Raw genomic sequence first — 20654 nt, forward strand, 5'->3', positions numbered from 1 at the left:
AAAATTGAGTGGCCTAGATAGAGTGGATAGGACGGACCTGTTTCCATTTGCAGAGTGGTCAGTAGAAAGGGACATGGATTTAAAGTAATTGGTAGAAGGATTAGATGGGCGTTGAGTAAATTTTTCAGAGCGTGGTGAGAGAGTGGAACTCACTTCCTGAAAGGGAGTGGAGGCAGAAAATCCTTATCGCATTTTTTTAAAAAATGGATAACACTTTGTTGGCTGGCACGGGCATGATGGACCAAATGGCAACTTCCTGTGCTGTAAATCTTTCTATGTTTCAATTATCTTAATATGGACTGGGAGAGAAAAGCAGTGTGAAGGGCTTGGAGGGGGAGGAAATTTTGAGATGCATACAGGAGAAATTCCTTGAATGGCATATTTCCAGCCTAATGAGGAAGGAAGTAGCACTGGATCTAGTTCTGGGTGGGGAAGTGGAACATGTTTCAATTGGGGTGTATCTGAGGAAATAGTGATCACAGTGTCATTAGGTTTAGAATAGTTTTGGAAAGGGGCAAGGGATAATCAAATGTGAAAATTCTCAACTGGAGGAGCTTTATTTTTTTTATTCTTTCATGGGATGTGGGCGTCGCTGGCTAAGCCAGCATTTATTGCCCATCCTCCAATTTCCCTTGAGAAGGTATTGGTGAGCCATCTTCTTGATCGCTGCAGACCACCCACAGTGCTGTTAGGAAGGGAGTTCCAGGGTTTTGTACCCAGCGACAGTGAAGGAACAGCGATTATAGTTCCAAGTCAGGATGGTGTGTGACTTGGAGAGGAACTTGCAGGTGGTGGTGTTCCCGTGCATCTGCTGCCCTTGTCCTTCTAGGTGGTAGAGGATGCGAGTTTGGAAGGTGCTGTCGAAGGAGCCTTGGTGAGTTGCTGCACTTCACCTTGTAGATGGTGCACACTGTGTGTCAGTGGTGGAGGGAGTGAATGTTGAAGGTGGTAGATGGGGTGCCAATCAAGCGGGCTGCTTTGTTCTGGATGGTGTTGAGCTTCTTGAGTGTTGTTGGAGCTGCACCCATCCAGGCAAGTGGAGAGTATTCCATCACACTCCTGACTTGTGCTTTGTAGTTGGTGGACAGGCTTTGGGAAGTCAGGAGGTTAGTTATTCACCGCAGAATTCCCAGCCTCTGACTTCAGTGAATTGAAAAGGGATCTGGCTTAGGTGAATTGGCAACTAAGATTGGCAGGTAATACAGTACATGAGTAATGCGAGGCCTTCAAGGAGGTAGTAGTTCAAGTACAAACTAATCACATTCCCATGAGGAGGAATAAAAGAGTATGTAAAGATAAAGTTTCCTGGATGGCTGAAGAGAGATCAAAATGAAACAGGAAAAGAAAGTTTTTGATAAATGTGTCGGCTAAAGATTAATAAAGAGAAGGTATTAAAATGTCTGGCTGTACTTAAAGTTAATAAGTCACCAGGACAAATGGGTTGCATCCAAGGATGCTGAGGGAATTCAGAGTGGAAATTACAGAGGTACTGGCCACAATCTTCCAATCCTTTTCAGATATGAGGTTGGTACTAGAGGACTGGAGAATTGCAAATGTTAGACCCTTGTACAAAAAAGGATGGAAGGATAAACCCAGCAACTGCAGGCCAGTCAGTTTAACATCAGTAGTGGGAAAGCTTTTGGAGATGATAACCTGGGACAAAATTAAAAGTGACTTGAACAAGTGCCATTTAATTACGGAAAGCCAGCAAGGATTTGTTAAAGGCAAATTGTGTTTAACTAACTTAATTGAGTTTTTTAATGAGGTAACAGAGATGGTTGATTAGGTTAATATGGTGAATATAGACTTCCAAAAGGCATCTGATAAAGTGCCACATGACAGGCTTGTCAGCAAAATTGAAGCCTATGGAGTAAAAGGAAAAGTGGCAACATGGAATTGCAGTTGACTGAGGGACAGGAAACAGTAGTGATGGATGGTTTTTCAAACTGGAGGAATGTATACAGTGAGGCCCCCTAGGAGTCGGTACAGGGACAACGGCTTTTCTTGATATACATTAATGACATAGAAACATGGAAAAATAGGAGCAGGAGTGGGCCATTCGGCCCTTCGAGCCTGCTCTGCCATTCAATACGATCATGGCTGATCATCCAAACTCAGTACCCCATTCCCGCTTTCTCCCCGTATCCCTTGATCTCTTTAGCCCTAAGAACTATATGTAACTCTTTTTTGAAGATATTTAATTATTTGGCCTCAACTGCTTTCCGTGGTAGAGAATTCCACAGGTTCATCACTCTGGGTGAAGAAATCTCTCCTCATCTCAGTCCTAAATGGCTTACCCCTTATCCTTAGACTGTGATCCCTGGTCCTGGACTCCCCTGCCATTGGGAACATCCTTCCTGCATCTAGTCTGTCCAGTCCTGTTAGAATTTTGTAGGTTTCTATGAGATCCCCTCTCATTCTTCTAAACTCTAGTGAATACAAGCCTAATCGACCCAATCTCTCTTCAAACGTCAGTCCTTCCATCCCAGGAATCAGTCTGTTGAACCTTCGCTGCACTGCCTCCATAGCAAGAACATCCTTCCTCAGATAAGGAGACCAAAACTGCCACAATACTCAAGGTGTTGTATAATTGCAGCAAGACATCCCTGCTCCTGTACTCAAATCCGCTCGCTATGAAGGCCAACATACTATTGGCCCTCTTAACTGCCTGCTGCACCTGCATGCTTTCAGCGACTGGTGCACAAGGACACCCAGGTCTCACTGCACCTCCCCCTTTCCCAATCTATCTCCGTTCAGATAATAACCTGCCTTCCTGTTTTTGCCTCCAAAGTGGATAACCTCACATTTATCCACATTATACTGTATCTGTCATGTATTTTCCCACTCACTCAACCTGTCCAAATCACTGTGGAGCTTCTCTGCATCCTCCTCACAGCTCACACTCCCACCCAGCATTGTGTCATCTGCAAACTTGGATATATTACATTTAATTCCATCATCTGTATCATTAATATATATTTGGAATAGCTGGGGTTCTAGCACTGATCCCTGCGGTACCCCACTAGTCAGTGCCTGCCACTCAGGAAAAGACCCACTTACTCTTTGTTTCCTGTCTGCCATCCAGTTCTCTATCCATGTCAGTACCTTACCCCCAATCTCATGTGCTTTAAGTTTGCACTCTAATCTCTTATGTGGGACCTTATTGAAAGCCTTCTGAAAGTCCAAATACACCACATCCACTGGTTCTCCCTTATCCTACTAGTTACATCCTCAAAAAATTCCAGTAGATTTGTCAAGCATGATTTCCCTTTCGTAAATCCATGTTGACTTTGTCCAATCCTGTCACTGTTTTCCAAGTGTTCTGCTACTACATCTTTTATACTGAACTCTAGCATTTTCCCCACTACTGATGTCAGGCTAACCAGTCTATAATTCCCTGTTTTCTCTCTACCTCCTTTTTTAAATAGTGGGGTTACATTAGCTACCCTCCACTCCGTTGGAACTGTTACAGAGTCTGTGGAATTTTGAAAAATGACCAGCAATGCATCTACTATTTCAAGGGCCACTTCCTTAAGTACTCTGGGGTTTAGATTATTAGGCCCTGGGGATTTATCAGCCTTCAATCCCGTAAATTTCCCTACTAATACTGATTTCATACAGTTCCTCCTTCTCCTAGACCCTATGTTCCCCAGCATTTCTGGGAGGTAATTTGTGTCCTCCTTTAGTCATAGTCATACAGCACTGAAACAGGCCCTTCGGCCCACCAAGTCTGTGCTAACCAACAACCACCCATTTATACTTACCCTACAGTAATCCCATATTCCCTACCATTCTCCTACCACCTACCTACACTAGGGGCAATTTACAATGGCCAATTTACCTATCAACCTGTAAGTCTTTGGCTGTGGGAGGAAACCGGAGCACCCGGCGAAAACCCACGTGGTCACAGGGAGAACTTGCAAACTCCGCACAGGCAGTACCAAGATTCGAGCCTGGGTTGCTGGAGCTATGAGGCTGCGGTGCTAACCACTGCACCACTATGCCGTCTTTGTTGAGACAGAACCAATGTATGTATTTAATTGGTCTGCCATTTCTTTGTTCCCCATTATAAATTCCTCTGTTTCTGACTGTAAGGGACCCACATTTGTCTTCACTAATCTTTTTCTCTTCACATATCTATAAAAGCTTTTACAGTCAGTTGTTATGTTCTCTGCAAGCTTACTCTCATACTTTGTTTTCCCCTTCTTAATCGATCCCTTTGTCCTCCTTTGCTGAATTCTAAACTGCTCCCAATCTTCAGGTTTGACGCTTGTTCTGGCCATTTAATATTTCTCCTCGTTGGATCTAATACTATCCCTAATTTCTTTTGTAAGCCACGGCTGAGCCACCCTTCCTGTTTTATTTTTGCGCCAGACATGAATGAACAATTGTTGTAATTCATCCATGCGCTCTTTAAATGCTAGCCATTGCCTATCCACTGTCATCCCTTTAAGTAACGTTCCCCAATCTATCATAGCCAACTCGCACCTCATACCTTCATAGTTTCCTTTATTTAGATACAGGACCCTAGTCTCGGAATCAACTCTCTCACTCTGCATCTTAATGAAGAATTCTATCATGTTATGGTCGGTCTTCCCCAAGGGACCCCGCACAACTAATCCTTTCTCATTACACAATACCCAGTCTTGGATGGCCTGTTCTCTAGTTGGTTCCTCAACGTATTGGTCCAAGAAACCATTACGTATGCGCTTTGGGAATTCCTCCTCCCACAGTATTATTGCTGATTTGGTTTGCCCAATCTATATGTTGATTAAATTCATCCATAATTACGGTTGCACCCTTGTTGCCTGTGTCTCTAATTTCCTGTTTGATTGCATCCTGTACATCACCACTGCTGTTTGGGGGTCTATATACAACTCCCACCAACGTTTTCTGCCCCTTGGTGTTTCTTAGCTCCACCCATACAGATTCCACATCAGGATTCTCTGAGCTAATATCCTTCCTCACTATTGTATTGATTTCCTCTTTTACTAACAACGCTACTCCACCTCCTTTCCTTTTTTACCTAGATTTAGGTGTGCAGGGCACAGTTTCGAAATTTACAGATGATGCAAAACCTAAAGCATTGTGAACTATGAGAAGGTTAGTGATGGGCTTCAAGAGGACAGAGACAGGCTGGTGGAATGGATGGACACGTGGCAGATAAAATTTAATGAAGTGTGAAGTGGTACATTTTGATAGAACAAGGAGAGGCAATATAAAATAAAGGGTACAGTTCTAAAGTGGCTACTGGAGCAGAGACACCTGGGATTATATGTGCACAAATCGTTGAAGGTGGCAGGACAGGTTGAGAAAGTGATTAAAAAGGCTTTTGGGACCCTGGGCTTTATAAATAGAGGCATAAAAATACAAAAAACAAGGATTTTATGATGAATCTTCATGTTTGGCCTCAACTTGAGGGTGCAGAAAAGATTTGAGAATGGTTCCTGTAATGAGGGACTTCAGTTATATAAATAGATTGCAGAAGTTGGGTTTTTTCTCCTTAGAGAAGGTTGAGAGGAGATTTGGTAGAAGTGTTCAAAAATCATGAGGGGTCCAGACAGAATTGATAAGGAGAAACTGTTCCCATTGGCAGAAGGATCCAGAACCAGAAGACACTAATTTATGGTGATTGACAAAAGAGCCATTGACGACATAGAAAATCTTTTCTGCACAGTGAATGGTTAGGATCTGGAATGCACTTCGTCAGAGTGTGGTGGAGGCAGATGTAATCGGGGCTTTCAAAAGGGAATTCAATAAGCACCTGAGGACAAAAACTTTCAGGGCTGTGGGGAAAAGGTGGGAGAGTGGGACTATGAGTTGTTCTTGCAGAGAGCTGACACGCACACAATGGGCCGAAATGCTATGACCATTCTATGGTTCTGTATAGTAGAGATTTAAGCAGAATACTGAAAGTACAGAGGGGAACTGGAGGAAATAAGAGGTAGTGAGAAGATTAATGGGTAACATAAAAGGTAACCACAAAGTTTTTTAGGAACGTATAAAGAGTAGAAGGATTGTCAAAGGAAAGGTGGGGCCGGTTAGAGGCCAAAAAGGAAATAATCTTTTGTAAGCAGAGGGCATGGCTGAAGCACTAAAAGAGTACTTTGCATCTGCCTTCACTAAACAAGAGGATGCTGCCAATATCACAGTAAAGGAGAAGGGATAGAGAAATTGGATGGAATAAAAATAAAGAAATAAATCAAGAATACTTGAAGTGTTGGCCCCACTCAAAATAGAAAACACCCAGTCCAGTAAGTTCTGTTTTGTCCCAAACATCCAAAGAGATTCAGCTTATGCATCCACTCATCAATTCAGCAGTTATATTCCAGATGCAGGCAAAATACACCAAGTCCTCTGTACAGGAGAAAGTTTGAGTTCTTCCTGAAAAGGAATCAAACAGTTCCTATCCTCTGTATCAAAGCTTGTGGGGAACAATCCACATGTGTATGGCTTCTCTCTAAATTTGCTTCTGAAGATTTGGATAAGCAGCTCAGATAAATTAGTGGCAACCACCTAATTTCCAGTTGTATCTAGGAACTAGATGCAAGCTAATGTGAATAACATTGGCCTGGCAGCAGAAATGGCCTGGACATAGACTTTATGGGCAGAAAAATTCATTCCAGTATTGAGCAGATTTGCATTGATTCCCCAGGGAAAGAGAGAATTACAGGCTGCTAATGCGCGTGTTTCTCCATTAAAATAATTGAAGAACGCCACATGGGCTGCATAGCTAGCCAATGGTAGCGCTGTCTACCCCAGGGAATCAACGTACTCTGTGTAGTCAAGAGGTCTATGCGAATTAATTCTTTCCCCTATATACCACTTTCCATGGCTAAGATGGTCAGGTTTTCCACATGATCTGCTTCTGGTATTCCCATTCACAGGGCAGGTTTTGGACTTGTTCCATATCATAATGGTCTAAATGGATTGTGGTTAGTGAGACATTCGCTGCTGCAGCACTAGTAGAAGTAATGCTGTAGAAATATGAGAGATTCATAATCAAGAGCCATCCAATTGCTGCCTATCACTGTACCTGTTTCTAACTGACAATGGTGGTCTCCCTACCAGATCCAGGTTTGTTCCAATTCAGGCAATGTCATCAGCCATGTACATAGTGTCATGTGTATGCTTATTCAATTAGTTTCTACAGCTGCACATTGTACATTGATCACCCTGAGCATTTTCACTAATCTAAGAAGTCACCATGAATTGAAGCATATTTGACTCCTTCCTTTTGTAGACACAGCTCCAATGTGCTGACTAGGTTTCAACTCCAATTCCTTCTATCAAGACTAGCTTTAGTAGTGAATGCACCTTACCTTATGCCTCTTGCCTAATATTGTTTTCATTTATCTCTGGAAATTAACCACCACCTCTCACTTCTTTCATTGAAGGGAAATATTACTCAGTTGGTATGCACATTGCATTAGCTTTTTATGTAAATAGGATGAAGGAGGTCTATCAAACTGGTTTGTTTTCTTTGGAAGCAAGGTTTTAGGTCTGTGATTCCCAAACTAGAGATGCCACCCCCCAGGACGCCATGGCCAAATTTAATTTACCTTACTCTGGTATTTTCCATAGTAATTGCAGTATGAAAAGGTATAAAATTCAACTCTTCTCTACTTATGAAACTATTTCCAAATCATTTAATTGCCTGAGCACTTAATATCTTGTTATAAAGTGTAGGTTGAATATGGCACTGAAATTTCCTCACTCTTTGTAATTAATTTGTGAAATTTGTTAGTACATTTAATTTTTAAAAACACTTTCATCACCAGCTTTTTTATATATTGCACATATCTTTTCCATTGCATCACATTCCCTCTGTTTGTTCACGAAGCAGTAAATTGGAACTTAACAGGTAGGGGATGTGACAACTTTTTTTTTAATTCTTTCATGGGATGCCGGCGTCGCTGGCATTTATTGCCCATCCCTAATTGCCCTTGAGAAGGTGTTGGTGAGATGCCTTCTTGAACTGCTGCAGTCCTTGGGTTGTAGGTACACCCACGGTGCTGTTAGAAAGGGAGTTTCAGGATTTTGACCCAGCGACAGTGAAGGAACGGGGGTATCGTTCCAAGTGGGGATGCTGTGTGGCTTGGAGGGGAACTTGCAGGTGGTGGCATTCCCATGCATCTGCTGCCCTCATTCTTCTCGGTGGTAGACGTCACAGTTTTGGAAGGTGCTGTCGAAGGAGCGTTGGTGAGTTGCCGCAGTGCATCTTGTAGATCATACACACTGCATCAAGTCGTTAAGAAAGAAAATCATCAATGGTGAAGTTCAGGAAACAGAAGAGAGGGCACAGAATCAAGGGGATGTGCATACAGAGGGCTGGATTTTACCAGTCCTTTGGGAATGGGCTGGAAGGTAGGATGGCTGGTGAAATGTCGTAGAAAGGCTGGTGGCGTGCCTTGCATTTTGTCCACGTCAGGAGGACCCACCGTCTCGTGCAGAGTCCACGTCAGGAGGACCCACCGTCTCGTGCAGAGTCCACCCAGTATAACCTGGTGGCCTCCCAGTGGGCTCTGGATTGGGGTGGGGTGCTTTATGGGCACTCCCTGGCCCATGGAGGGCCCCTGTGGCAATGGCGCGCCTGCCCTCAGCAACCTGCACCCCAATCGTTGGGGCCTGCCTGCCTGGTCCCAGCGTCTCCAGATCCCACTTACCTTTGAGAGCACAAAGCCCCGAATGCACCCTCATCCTGCAGGTGCAGCCCCAGCAATGGCCACCGCTATCAATGGTGCTGCTGGCCCTTTGATCAGTTCAACTTCTTATCCAAACTACAGCACTTCCTGACTGCAATACTCCCTTAGTACTGCACTGAATTATCAACCTAAGATATTTGCTTAAGTCCTGGAGTGTTACTCAACCCATAACTTCCTGATTCGGGTGTGAGTGTGACCACAGAGTCAAGGCTTATTCTAAAAGGAAAGAATAAGCATAATTACTTTTCAGACCTGGAGAGTCCCTCATTGTTTAAATGAAGCTGAACCTTCATTTGCACAGCTGCCTTCCAGCTGTTCACTTTATGACCTGCTATAGTTTGCAAATGTTTTGAGATTTTGTAGGGGTCTTGTTGCTTCCTTCTCCAGGCAATGAGCTAAAAGTAAGCTTCAGAACTAGGATGTTCCACTCGGGAAGGAGAAACATCGTCTGACAATCTAGAATGTGAATTTTCTTAGCGACTGTATCACTGGTGCTTTTGCCTGTGAAAGGAGGGCAGTCGGGCTCTTTTTTGTATGTTGTGATTATTATGGTTACAAAGAATGAGGAAGTGATTATCAGTTGTAAGTTATCTGCCATTCATTCATAATATAAATTTCTAGTAATATTTCTGTTTTTGTCCTGAGTGGCTCATAATGCCAAATAAGCTCTTGTTTTCTTTAAGTAAATAGAAGTCACCATTCAAAATGCTATTTTGTTTACTTGATGCAAGGGAACAATCCAATTCATCGGTCTATCAAAAAAAAGTATTTTTCAACTTTGGCTGATTAAGATTATTTTTCACCTGCATTTTCATGAGTTTTATTTTAAATGCAGCATGTTGCATTTTCAAATATATGTCTCACCATATCAAATGTTGAAGCTTCTTTCCTTTGCAGGTTTGGCAAGAGCCAAGTCAGTTCCTACGAAGACATACTCAAATGAAGTTGTAACTTTGTGGTACAGACCTCCAGATGTACTCTTGGGCTCTTCTGAGTATTCAACACAGATCGACATGTGGTATGTCTACTTGACTCCTGTTTAGTCTTTTTTTATTGGGGATATTTGTTACAATTTTAAGGGTCTCTGATATTCATCACAAAGGACCACTCCAATAATCAAGCCATCCATGAACTTTATTCTCTCACTGTCTGGCAATTTAGCATTGCCAAAGCTGAAAGACAATGGTTTAGAGTTTCCGCTTTGGGTACAATTGGTAATCCAGGCACAGTTCTTCAGAAGTGCTTTTGTTTGCACAAATTTCTGCTCAAACTTATTTGCATATTGCTGAATATAAAATCTTTCAAGGACCAACACAATCAGCAGCGTTTTAGAACATAATTAAAATGTATATTTGATGCATTTAAGAGTGGTAACCTGGTGTAGTTTTATTTTTACAGCTGAAAATGAGTTTATTGCAAAAAACATATATAAACAGTGTCTATTCCACCACTTGTGAATAACCCAATTTTAAATAACTGAATATAACTTTTAAAAACCATACAGAACCATTTACTCGTTACCTTGGTGTACAGTAGTCAGTTTCTTAGTAAATTAACAAAAAAGGTTTATCGGTGCCTAGTCCTTCTGCCTAAAAAAAAAGTTTAATTTTAAGGGCTTCCTCAAAGGCCTGTAAATGGGTGCAATTAAGGGAAACTCATCGTGGTGATTAATTAGATCTGGGGCCGTGGTCAGTTTTATGGGTGGGTCCAGCTTCCAGCAAGACACTTTTTTTTAAACTAGCACAAAAGATCGCGGAATGTAAGTTGCACTGTAAACCCTAAGGCCAATGCTTTGATGCCGAAAATTGTTCTTTGGAAAAGGTACAAAGCCCTCTGATTTGCGTGTTATTCAGATGACTAAAACAATGCCACTGTCAGACTATACAAATTAGGTTTATTGAAAATAAAAATTAAACAGCAAAAGATTAATACAGCAATTTCCCATGGTTACAGAGTTTAACTTTCAGACTCTTCAGTTCACACTTCACTAAGTCTCTTGATAATGCTGAACTTTGCTTGTAATAAAATTTGTATGTGGAACTGCATCTGCCTTCTTTAAGCCTTACATGTTCATCAATGGAATTAAAAGGAGTGAGGATAAAGCTGCCAGATGTATTTTCTAGTGGGGATAGAACTATCAGTGATGTTCAAGGCAGACATTCACCAATCAGAAGATGCACTGGCACTTAGCTGGCTTTTAAGTAAAACAAATCTCTATGACAGCCCAACCATTAGGAAAGACCGTATGTTTCTCTAGCATCCAGCCTTGAATAATTAAATAAAACAGTAAAATAGTTGGAGTGATTACTTGCAGTGACCTGCCTAAACAAAAGGCAGACCGACCCGCCATGGTATTTCCATCCGCACATCAGGAATTTGGATTCTTTCCCAACTCACAGAATCAAACATTGAAATAAGCAAATTAAAGTGAGTACTAAAAATCCCATAAATGGATATTAAAATAATCTTTTCATGATCTGAAATAGAACTGTTCTCCCAACCCGTCGCAATATTAATTCTGTTTTATTTAATTATTTTTAAACCTTATTCTCTGCCAAGTGGCTGACAACGTCTAATGCTGTATTTTTCAGTGGTCTAGTTTGTGATAGTGTGATTGACTTAAGAAAATGTTTTAATTGCATGAGTGGCACCATTGCCTTTCCTTAACCTAGTGACATTCTGAGTGAGATGGCATTATTGCAGTTTGCTTTTAGTTGCATCATGCAATTTTCCAAAAAAAGTTTAATTTTAAAATAAAATGTTTTGTTTTCCCTGAAGTTCTGTGGAAAGTCTTGCTGCAAAGCACAAGGTGAGCACAGTGGTGTCAACCAATTTGGAATGCAGGGCAGTGTTGGCCAGAGATATAAACATACGAATTAGGAGCAGAAGTAGGCCATTCAGCCCCTCGAGCCTGCTCCACCATTCAATAAGATCATAGCTGATCTGCTTGTGATATGAATTCCACATTCCCATCTGCCCCCGATGACCATTGATTCTATTGCCCAAGAAGAATCTATCTACCTCTGCCTTAAAAATATTCAATGACCCCGCCTCCACCACCTTCTGAGGCAGAGTGTTCCAAAGTCGCACAACCCCCGAGAGAAAAAAAATTCTCCTCATCTCTGTCCCAAAAGGGTGATCCCTAATTTTAAAACAGTACCCCCTAGTTCTGGGCTCATCCACAAGAGGAAACATCCTCTCCACATGCAGCTTGTCAAGACCATTCAGGATCTTATAAACTTCAATCAAGTCTCCCCGCACTCTTCTAAACTCCAGTAAAAACAAGCCCAGTCTATCCAACCTTTCCTCATAAGACAACCCGCTCATTCCAGGTATCAATCTAGGAAACCTCCTCTGAACTGTCTCCAGTGCATTTACATCCTTCCCTAAATAAGGAGACCAAAACTGCACACAGTATTCAAGATGCGATGTCACCAATGCCCTGTATAACTGAAGCATAGCATCCTTACTTTTATTTTCAGTTCCTCTCATAATAAAGGATAGCATTCCATTAGCCTTCTTTATTACCTGCTGTACCTGCATACTAACATTCCTATTGCTGGCATTCAGCCCTCTATGGCTATACATGGATTCTATTGTGATGTAGCACTTTGTCAGTAGATCAGCCAGGAGCCAGCAAGCAGGCGAAACATTTCTGCTATCACAAGAGTGGATCTTAACCACATTACCAATCCCTGAAGAAGAGAATGACCCAATATTATTCTGTAGTATGCTTAGGGTTTCATGAATGTGGAATTACTGCCAATAATGGAGAGAGAGGATAGGAAGAAAGAAGTGAAGGACAGAGAAGGGAACATTGGTGAAAGGGGGATGAGTAGGGAGAGAGCTGAAGAAAACTAATGAGAGTCTGCCTCGCTGACTCATTCTTCCCAGGATTTCAAACCTATGGTACTGGTGAAAAGTAATGTTCTTCATTACAGTTATAAGGACCAAACTTGTATGGAGTTCTGTGTACAGTTCTTACTTCTTGTATCTTCAGAGAACATTTCCTTCTATGAACTTGCCAGAAAAACTGGATGAACAACCGTTTTATTTTGAATGGTCAACACAGTTTTATATACTGTAAATTACTAATTGTGCTGTATAATATCTTTCCTGTGATACTGGTGAATCATTTGTAAATAAATTTAGACAGTACTTGAGATTACAGAGATAGGGAGGGGTGACCCCATGGAAGGAATTGAACACAATCATGAGAATTTTAAAATCAAGACATTGCTTGACCAGAAGCCAGTGTAGGTCAGCGAGCTCAGGGGTGATGGGTGAGTAGGACTTAATGCAAGTTCAGACACGGGCAGCAGAGTTTTGGATGACCTCAAGTTTACAGACAGTAGAACATGGGAACCGAGCCAGCACTGGGTCGGAATAGTCAAGTCTGGAGGTAATGAGGCATGAATGAAGTTTTTAGCAGCACATGAGCTGAGACGGCGAAATCAGGTCATGTTACAGAGGTGGAAATAGGCAGTCTTAGTGATCGCATGAATATAAGATCATCTCGGGGTCCAAATGTGACACCAAGGTCGCGAATAGACTGGCTTAATCTCAGACTGTGGCCAGGGAGAGGATGGAGTCATTAGCAAGCAAACAAAGTTTGGAGCAGAGACTGAAAATGACAGCTTCAGTCTTCCCAATATTTAATTTCTGCTCATCTGGCACTGGATTCAGATAAGTAGCCTGATTGTTTAACAATAGTGGAGGAGTCGAGAGAGGTGGTGGTGAGGTAGAGCTGGTTATTGTCAACATTAATGTGAAAACTAATGCTGTGCTTTCGGATGATGTAGATGAGAAATAGGAGGGGGCCAAGAACCACAATAACCTACTATAAAGAGCAGAAAATCTATTATGGTTTTTCTAGAGAGCCCTTAAACGCAATCAAATTCATGAACATCAGATGCTTAGACCATTAATGGGAGTAACTCAAAACATGCAATAGGCACACTGGACCTCCATTTTCCTCATGTTGCATTTCCCACATTAACCAATAAGTAATATATGATAAAAGAATCCAATAATACACCTTTTCTTACTGCCATTGCATCTTGTCCCACTGAAAAGAGCTGTTTGTCTTTTTACCTCTTTTGTGTTTTAATTGGTAGAAATTAACCCACTGCTGATGCCCCTTGAATAAAAAGAATGAAAAGATGAGACTTTGCATTTCCCCAGTCTTGCAGGCAGTATTCAGAAATAGCAGAAATAACTGGTGTAAGCTGATGTAGCAGCAAATGCAGGTTTGATGAACAGCAACAAGTGCAATACATTTCAAGTTAATTAAAAATGCTGTTCTACAGCTATTTTAGCAGTTTTTAAAGAGAAACCTTTACAAATCTCTACTTTTGTATAATTTGCTTTCCTAACCAACAGGGGAGGTCTTTCCTCAAAGAAGAGGTCTAGACATCTGTGTACCTTGAGAAGGTTGCTAGCAGAGATATTTGGTTATCGGGGGAAGGTCATATGAATTCTGGACAAAATAGGGCATCCATGCCATACCCCTGATTATCTGAGCTGGATACTTTACCAACAACATATAGTGTGTCTTTTATGTAAATAATGACAACTACCATGAAGAAATAGTCAACCCTTTTCTATTGAGGATAATTTTTGTTGGAAAGTCCTACTTGCTGTTAAGAGGAATTGAACAACAATTTTGGGAAAGATGATGTATGTTGAGAAGTGTGATGTGTACATTTAAATTCTCAGGTACAGTTCAAAAAGATTCTGTTGTGTAAACTACAACGTTTTGTGCTTTCACTTGTTCCAGGGGTGTTGGGTGTATCTTCTATGAAATGGCAGCTGGAAGACCTCTGTTTCCTGGTTCCACTGTAGAAGACGAATTGCACTTGATTTTCAGGCTGCTAGGTATGTTTGTAATTCTGTTGTCAACGGGACAAGTTTCAGTTACAGCACAACTAAATTTTGAAAATTCAAGAGAGTATTATTAGTTCTATTCCTAAATATTTATTAAATTTAATTAGAATAATGCCTGTATATAGAGTTATAGTCATGATGGCACAGAGGAGGCCATTTTGCCAATTGAATCCATGCCCACCTTCTTTACAGCAATCCAGTCAGTCCTATTCCCCCACTCGATCCCTGTAGACCTGCAAGTTTATTTCCCTAAAGTGCCTATACAGTTTCCTTTTGAAATCATTGATAGTCTTCACTTCTACCACCCTCGAGGGCACTGAGTTCTAAGTCATTACCATTCGCTGCGTAAAAAAGTTCATTCACACATCCCCTCTATATCTTTTGCTCAAAACCTTAAATCTGTGTCCCCTTAGTCCTTGTACCATCAGGTAATGGGAAAAGCTTTTCTTTGTCTACCTAATCCAAGCCTGACATGATCTTGTACATCTCGATCAGATTTCCTCTCAACCTCCTTTGCTCCAAGGAGAACAACCCCAGCTAACCTTATAGCTAAATTCCCTTATCCCTGGAACCATTCTGGTAAACCTCTGCACCCTCTAAAGAATCTTCACATCCTTCCTAAAGTGTGGTGACCATGCAACGTAATGCCACGCAAAAATAAAAGTTCAGCATAACTTCCCTGCTTTTTTACTCAATACCTCTATTTATGAAGCCCAAGATCCCATATACTTTGCTAACTACTCTCTCAATATGTCCTGCCACCTTCAAGGATCTATGCGCATGTACCCCAAGGTCTTTCTGTCATAAGAGCATAAGAAACAGGAGCAGTAGGCCATTTGGCCCTTCATGCTTGCTTCACCATTCAATAAGATCACGGCTGATTTGATTGTGGCCTCAACTCAACTTTACTGCATGCCCTCATAACACTTGACTCCCTTGAAGATCAAAAGTCTGTAACTCAACCTTGAATTTATTCAATGACCCAGCTTCCACTGCTCTCTGGGGTAGAGAGTTCCAAAAATGAATGACCCTCTGAGAGAAGAAATTCCTACTTATTTCTCTCTTAAATGGGAGACCCCTTATTCTGAATCTGTGCCCCCTGGTTCTAGAATCCCCCACAAGGGAAAATGTCCTGTTAGCATCTACCCTGTCAAGCCCCCTCAGAATCTTATATGTTTCAATTAGATCACTCTCATTCTTCTAAACTCCAGTGCTCAGCCTTTCCTAAGACAACCCCTTCATCCCAGGAATCAACCTCGTGAACCTTCTCTGAACTGCCTCCCATGCAAGTATATCCTTGCTTACAAACTAAACACAGTACTCTCGGTGTGGTCTCACCAATGCCCTGTGGTAGCAAGATTTCCCTCCTTTTATACTCCATCCCTCTTGCAATAAAGGCCAACACTCCATTTGCCTCCCTAATTACTTACTATACCTGCATGCTAACTTTTTGTGATTCATGTATGAGGACACCCAGATCCCTCTGTATACAAAAAAAAAATGGCGGGCGCCTTGTCCAGACCTGGCACGTGCCCAGCCCCACTTTGCACCCCAGCCTGACTTAGAGCCAATCCTTATCCTGAAGTTACAGATCTGACTTGCCAACTTCCCTTATCTACACTGCTCTAACATGCTAGAGGCTTTTCACGTTGGAGACCTGCTGTGGAAATGGTTATGGCTTGGCATGAGATTTACACCATCTCCCCCGGATTTCCAAGGGCCGGCCGGGCGCTACCACAACTGCAACACTGTACCGTTAAGTCTATATTGCCTCTCCCTATCCCTTCTACCAAAATGCGTCATTTCATATCTCTCTATTAAATTCCATCTGCCCCTTGTCTGCCCATTCTGCTAGCCTATCTATGTCTTGTTGCAGTCAACTGGTATCATCCTCACTATTTGCCACACTTCCAAGTTTGATATTATTGGCAAATTTTGTAATTTTACTCTGTATTCCAATATGAAAAACGTTATGGCCAGCATGCTGGAGTGGAGATTGGGGTGGGAGCTGGACATCACTGGAGACCTAAGGGCCTGGCATAAGGCTAGTGCTGAAGTAGCATGGGAGGTGGTAACGGGCGATGTTTCGAATGTTGGCTTTTAAAATGCAATTAATTTGTAGAAGCTTAAAAAGCAAGGCTACAGCCTACAGTTACTGACTGTACATCAAAGCCAGATAGTTTGTGGAATTCACTGAAGGTTAGTATCCTCATCCCAGGCCAAAATGGCCCCCATTCATCTCAATCAGCAGAAGGCGCACACTTTAAATGTACCCCAAAGTAAGGATGGTGATTGGGGGTGGGGTGTGAGAAAGTAGGGTGTTACGACTGAGGTGGGAGGAGTGCACTGTTTGTTCAAGTTCCGCTTCTCCACGTGTCACAACATATATTTAAATGTTTTCCCACTTACCGATCGGGTCAATCATATACTCTATTTTTATCCCACAATAAAGCACAGCAACCAGGTTTCTTTAATAAACTGATAATTTTGTTGTTTATTATAAAACAGGTTTTAACCAGTAATGAAGTAAAGCGTAAACACACAGATTGAAATATTAAAGTTCCTTTTTTACCTTAGTCCTTCACACACATACAAGCGTGCACACATATACACCGGTTAACCGGAAAAATAAAGGGATTTGTGTTTTAGAGATCTATTATATAGAAAAAAGACCAAAAAAAAACACTTGGGTTAAATACCTGCTAACTCTTGAAGGAAGAGAAGACATGGAAAGATGTCCTTTGTTTTGGTTTGGCGTCCCAAATGTGCAAAGACGACTGTCACTGGGATCTTCCTAGAACAATTCTTTTCAGGGGACGTTAAAGATCAGTTTGGGTAAGCTTCCAGGAAATGCAGCAACAGAGATTTCAGACACAGGTCTTGCAGGAGTAATGTAGCCACAGTTTCAGTCTGCTTCTTACACTTGCTTTTCAGCTCCTCAAGAGATGGAAAACTGGCAGGCTTTTTCTAAACTGCTGGAACAGGCTGAGTTGGGGTGGTTTGTTCTTCTTGGAAAGTTTTCTGTAACTCCTTTTTCAAACTGCTGTTCATCCCCATCTGCATTTTGTAACAATTCAAAGTGAAACCCAAAATATTCCAGAAGTCAAGCCTCCTGACCTCTATATAAATCTTGACCTGTCACTTCTTTGTAAACATCTCCCCCAAGTCAAAAATAACCCCTGCTGGGTAATTATTTGAAGACGGGTGCCTTCCAGTAACTGTTTGTTTTCATGCTCAGTCCAAAATCCTTCTGGTGACCTCCCTTATATTTAAAAAAACACACAAAGCTCCAGCATCTATGGAATCATCTTCAGTTTTAAAACACAAATTCTCAAAATTTAGTTAAAAAAATGGAAGCACTCATAACAGTAGCCAGTTTTATTGTATAGACCTACTGCCAAATCACTACCAGGAACAAATTCCGTGTCATAGCCCACAAAAGCAACTAAACAACACGGGCACCTATTGAAGCCCGGTTGCAGTGCCCTCGTTCCAGACTCCACTTCATGACTTGAACCCTGTTCTGCAGCTTTAGATTCTATTTCCTGTTTCAAAGAAACACACACTGTAATTCCACATCTAACTTCCTAATCCCATGTTCCAATCTGCAGTTGCAGTCCCAGATTATGTTACAGCTCACACATCATGATGCACTGCCTCCAAAACACAGACCATCAATGGTAGAGGTGAGTATCCTGACCTGACCTGTTGAATGGAGCAATAATTGCAGCATGAGTACGAAGCCCTAACTTCCCAGCATCACCATGATTAACAAGCCTTCCTTTCCCATTAACCAGGTTGTCTTCCCAGCACAGGTCTGTCTGCTGGTTTGTTACCAATCCCAAAGTCTTCCAAGGCTTTCTGCTTAGTCATGAGAGTCAAAACAGAATATGGCTCAGTTGTGCATTTTTAAAGTGGTTCTTCAATTAACGTTCTTTGTTCATGCTCAGTTCCTGAAAAGGAGGAAAAACAGCAGAATGTGTGGAGTACAAGCTTTAACTTAAGAGAACACTTTAGATGTGTAAGGCTTCCAATGAAACAGTTTGTGCACAAGCAATCCATGAGGTCAATGTGCTGGTCAAGGAAATTCCAGCTATTGCCAGGAATGAAGCTTTACCACCTATAAAGAATGTTGGTAAATGTACTTAAATAATCAGCAGTAGATGTCCAAGACAACACGTACATGGCATTGTTGTGCACTATTTGACATGGCTAAGAAATTCGGATTTCCACCATATTTGCAGAGGCAACTGTTGGAGTTTCCCTTCTCATTGCAAACACCTGTTGTAGGATGCTAAAACATTCAGGAAGGACTATAAAAATTAATAATTCTGTGGATTTTCTTGAAAGGGCAATCCTAAAGGAGATAGCGCCAGTCCAGACCCTGCTGGAGAGGTCAACATAGACCCAAAAACAAAATGATAGCTGCTGTACCATTTTTTTCACCCTCCCCCATGTACCTTAGAAAAGCCATACCCTCAACTTTGGATCCTCTCCCAAACTCAGGAGGTGGTTGTCTTGGGATTGTCTGAGGGTTTTTAAATGTGACCAGGTGCCAAAACTGCTGCAAGAGCTATTGGAAGAGTTACATCAAGTCAGGAAAAGTCAAGGTTTTACAAAACCTCAAGCTATCCTGGAGCCCTAGTCCCTGAATGCCTTTGAACTGAGGGAAAAGTTCAAGAAGATCATCACCCATTATTGACGTTAGCCTGAGGAATGTACTGTGGGATGTGTACTTCCAATGGGCTCCTCAGGTCTTCAGACAGAAGTACCTCAATTTCAACAACAGTAGAATGAATTACCTGTACAAAGTCCTGTTTTTTGGTCTGGCCTCAAGACCAAAGTACATATCCTGTGTACCTGCTTGCAGAGACTGCCTGTTCAATGATCAGCCTGCAACTATACTTGTACAACCAGTTGGTAATGGCAAAATCAGATGAAGCTGTCAACAGGTTTCCATCTCATTTTGGCAGCAGGAGTTCATGATCAATTACAGGAAATCCAAGTTATGATTGACATGGGACCTGTCACGAGGTCTGTTGCCAAACATGAGAATATAGACTTGCTATCATGCTCCCCCCCCACCACCCCAGTCCAGGTCAAGTTTTTCAGTTTTAGGTGAGCTCTTCAGATACAGGTTTAACATTAACTGTGCATCCTAACCCTGATGCTTTGAAAGAAAAGAAAGACTTGCATTTACATAACGATTTTTCATGACCACCGGACATCTCAAAGCACTTTACAGGCAATGAAGTACTTTTGAAGTCTCGTCACTGTTGTAATGTGGGAAATATGGCAACAAACAGCAATGTGATAATGACCAGATAATCTGGTTTTGTGATGTTGATTGAATAGTGGCCAGCACTATTAGGATAACTCCCCTACTCTTCGTAATAGTGCCATGCGATCTTTTACATCCACCTGAGAAGACAGATGGGGCCTCAGTTTAATATCTCATTGAAAGACAGTACCCTCCAATAGTACTGCACTGGAGTGTTAGACTTGGTTTTTGTGGTACCATCCGCAGACTTTTTTGTACAGACATGTTACGACCTCTAAAATAAAAGCAAAATACTGCGGATGCTGGAAATCTGAAACAAAAACAAGAAATGCTGGATTCACTCAGCAGGTCTGGCAGCATCTGTGGAAAGAGAAGCAGAGTTAACGTTTCGGGTCAGTGACCCTTCTTCGGAAGAAGGGTCACTGACCCGAAACGTTAACTCTGCTTCTCTTTCCACAGATGCTGCCAGACCTGCTGAGTGAATCCAGCATTTCTTGTTTTTGTTTCATGTTACGACCTCAATAGAAACCGCTAACTCTAAAACAAGAGATATAAAACAAGAGATATGAACTTCCCACTGACCGATTAAAGAATTACACAAGATTTCACTTTCTAAGACTTTTACTATAACGACTAAACTAAAAATCAACATTGACTAACAGCGCTTAGTAGGTTGCTCATAGACTAAGTTACAGAGCAAGTTATTTCCCATGAACTTATTAACATACTGGAAAACGCTACATCACATTTATATGTTACATAGTGTTCTCAGCGAAGAGGTA

General features: G+C 41.7%; 1 protein-coding gene across 3 annotated transcripts in view; it reads left to right on the top strand.

Annotated features, from left to right (window-relative positions):
* Positions 1-20654, top strand: part of cdk17 (cyclin dependent kinase 17) — a 324668-nt gene that overhangs the window by 293255 nt on the left and 10759 nt on the right. For all 3 annotated transcript variants that reach the window (XM_068058765.1, XM_068058767.1, XM_068058766.1), the window contains 2 exons: positions 9603-9723; positions 14485-14582. In XM_068058765.1, coding sequence (XP_067914866.1) covers positions 9603-9723; positions 14485-14582 — 219 coding nt within the window. The remainder of the gene's footprint in view (positions 1-9602; positions 9724-14484; positions 14583-20654) is intronic.

The sequence above is a fragment of the Heterodontus francisci genome, chromosome 27, assembly GCF_036365525.1.
Source record: "Heterodontus francisci isolate sHetFra1 chromosome 27, sHetFra1.hap1, whole genome shotgun sequence".
Taxonomy (NCBI): Eukaryota; Metazoa; Chordata; class Chondrichthyes; order Heterodontiformes; family Heterodontidae; genus Heterodontus; species Heterodontus francisci.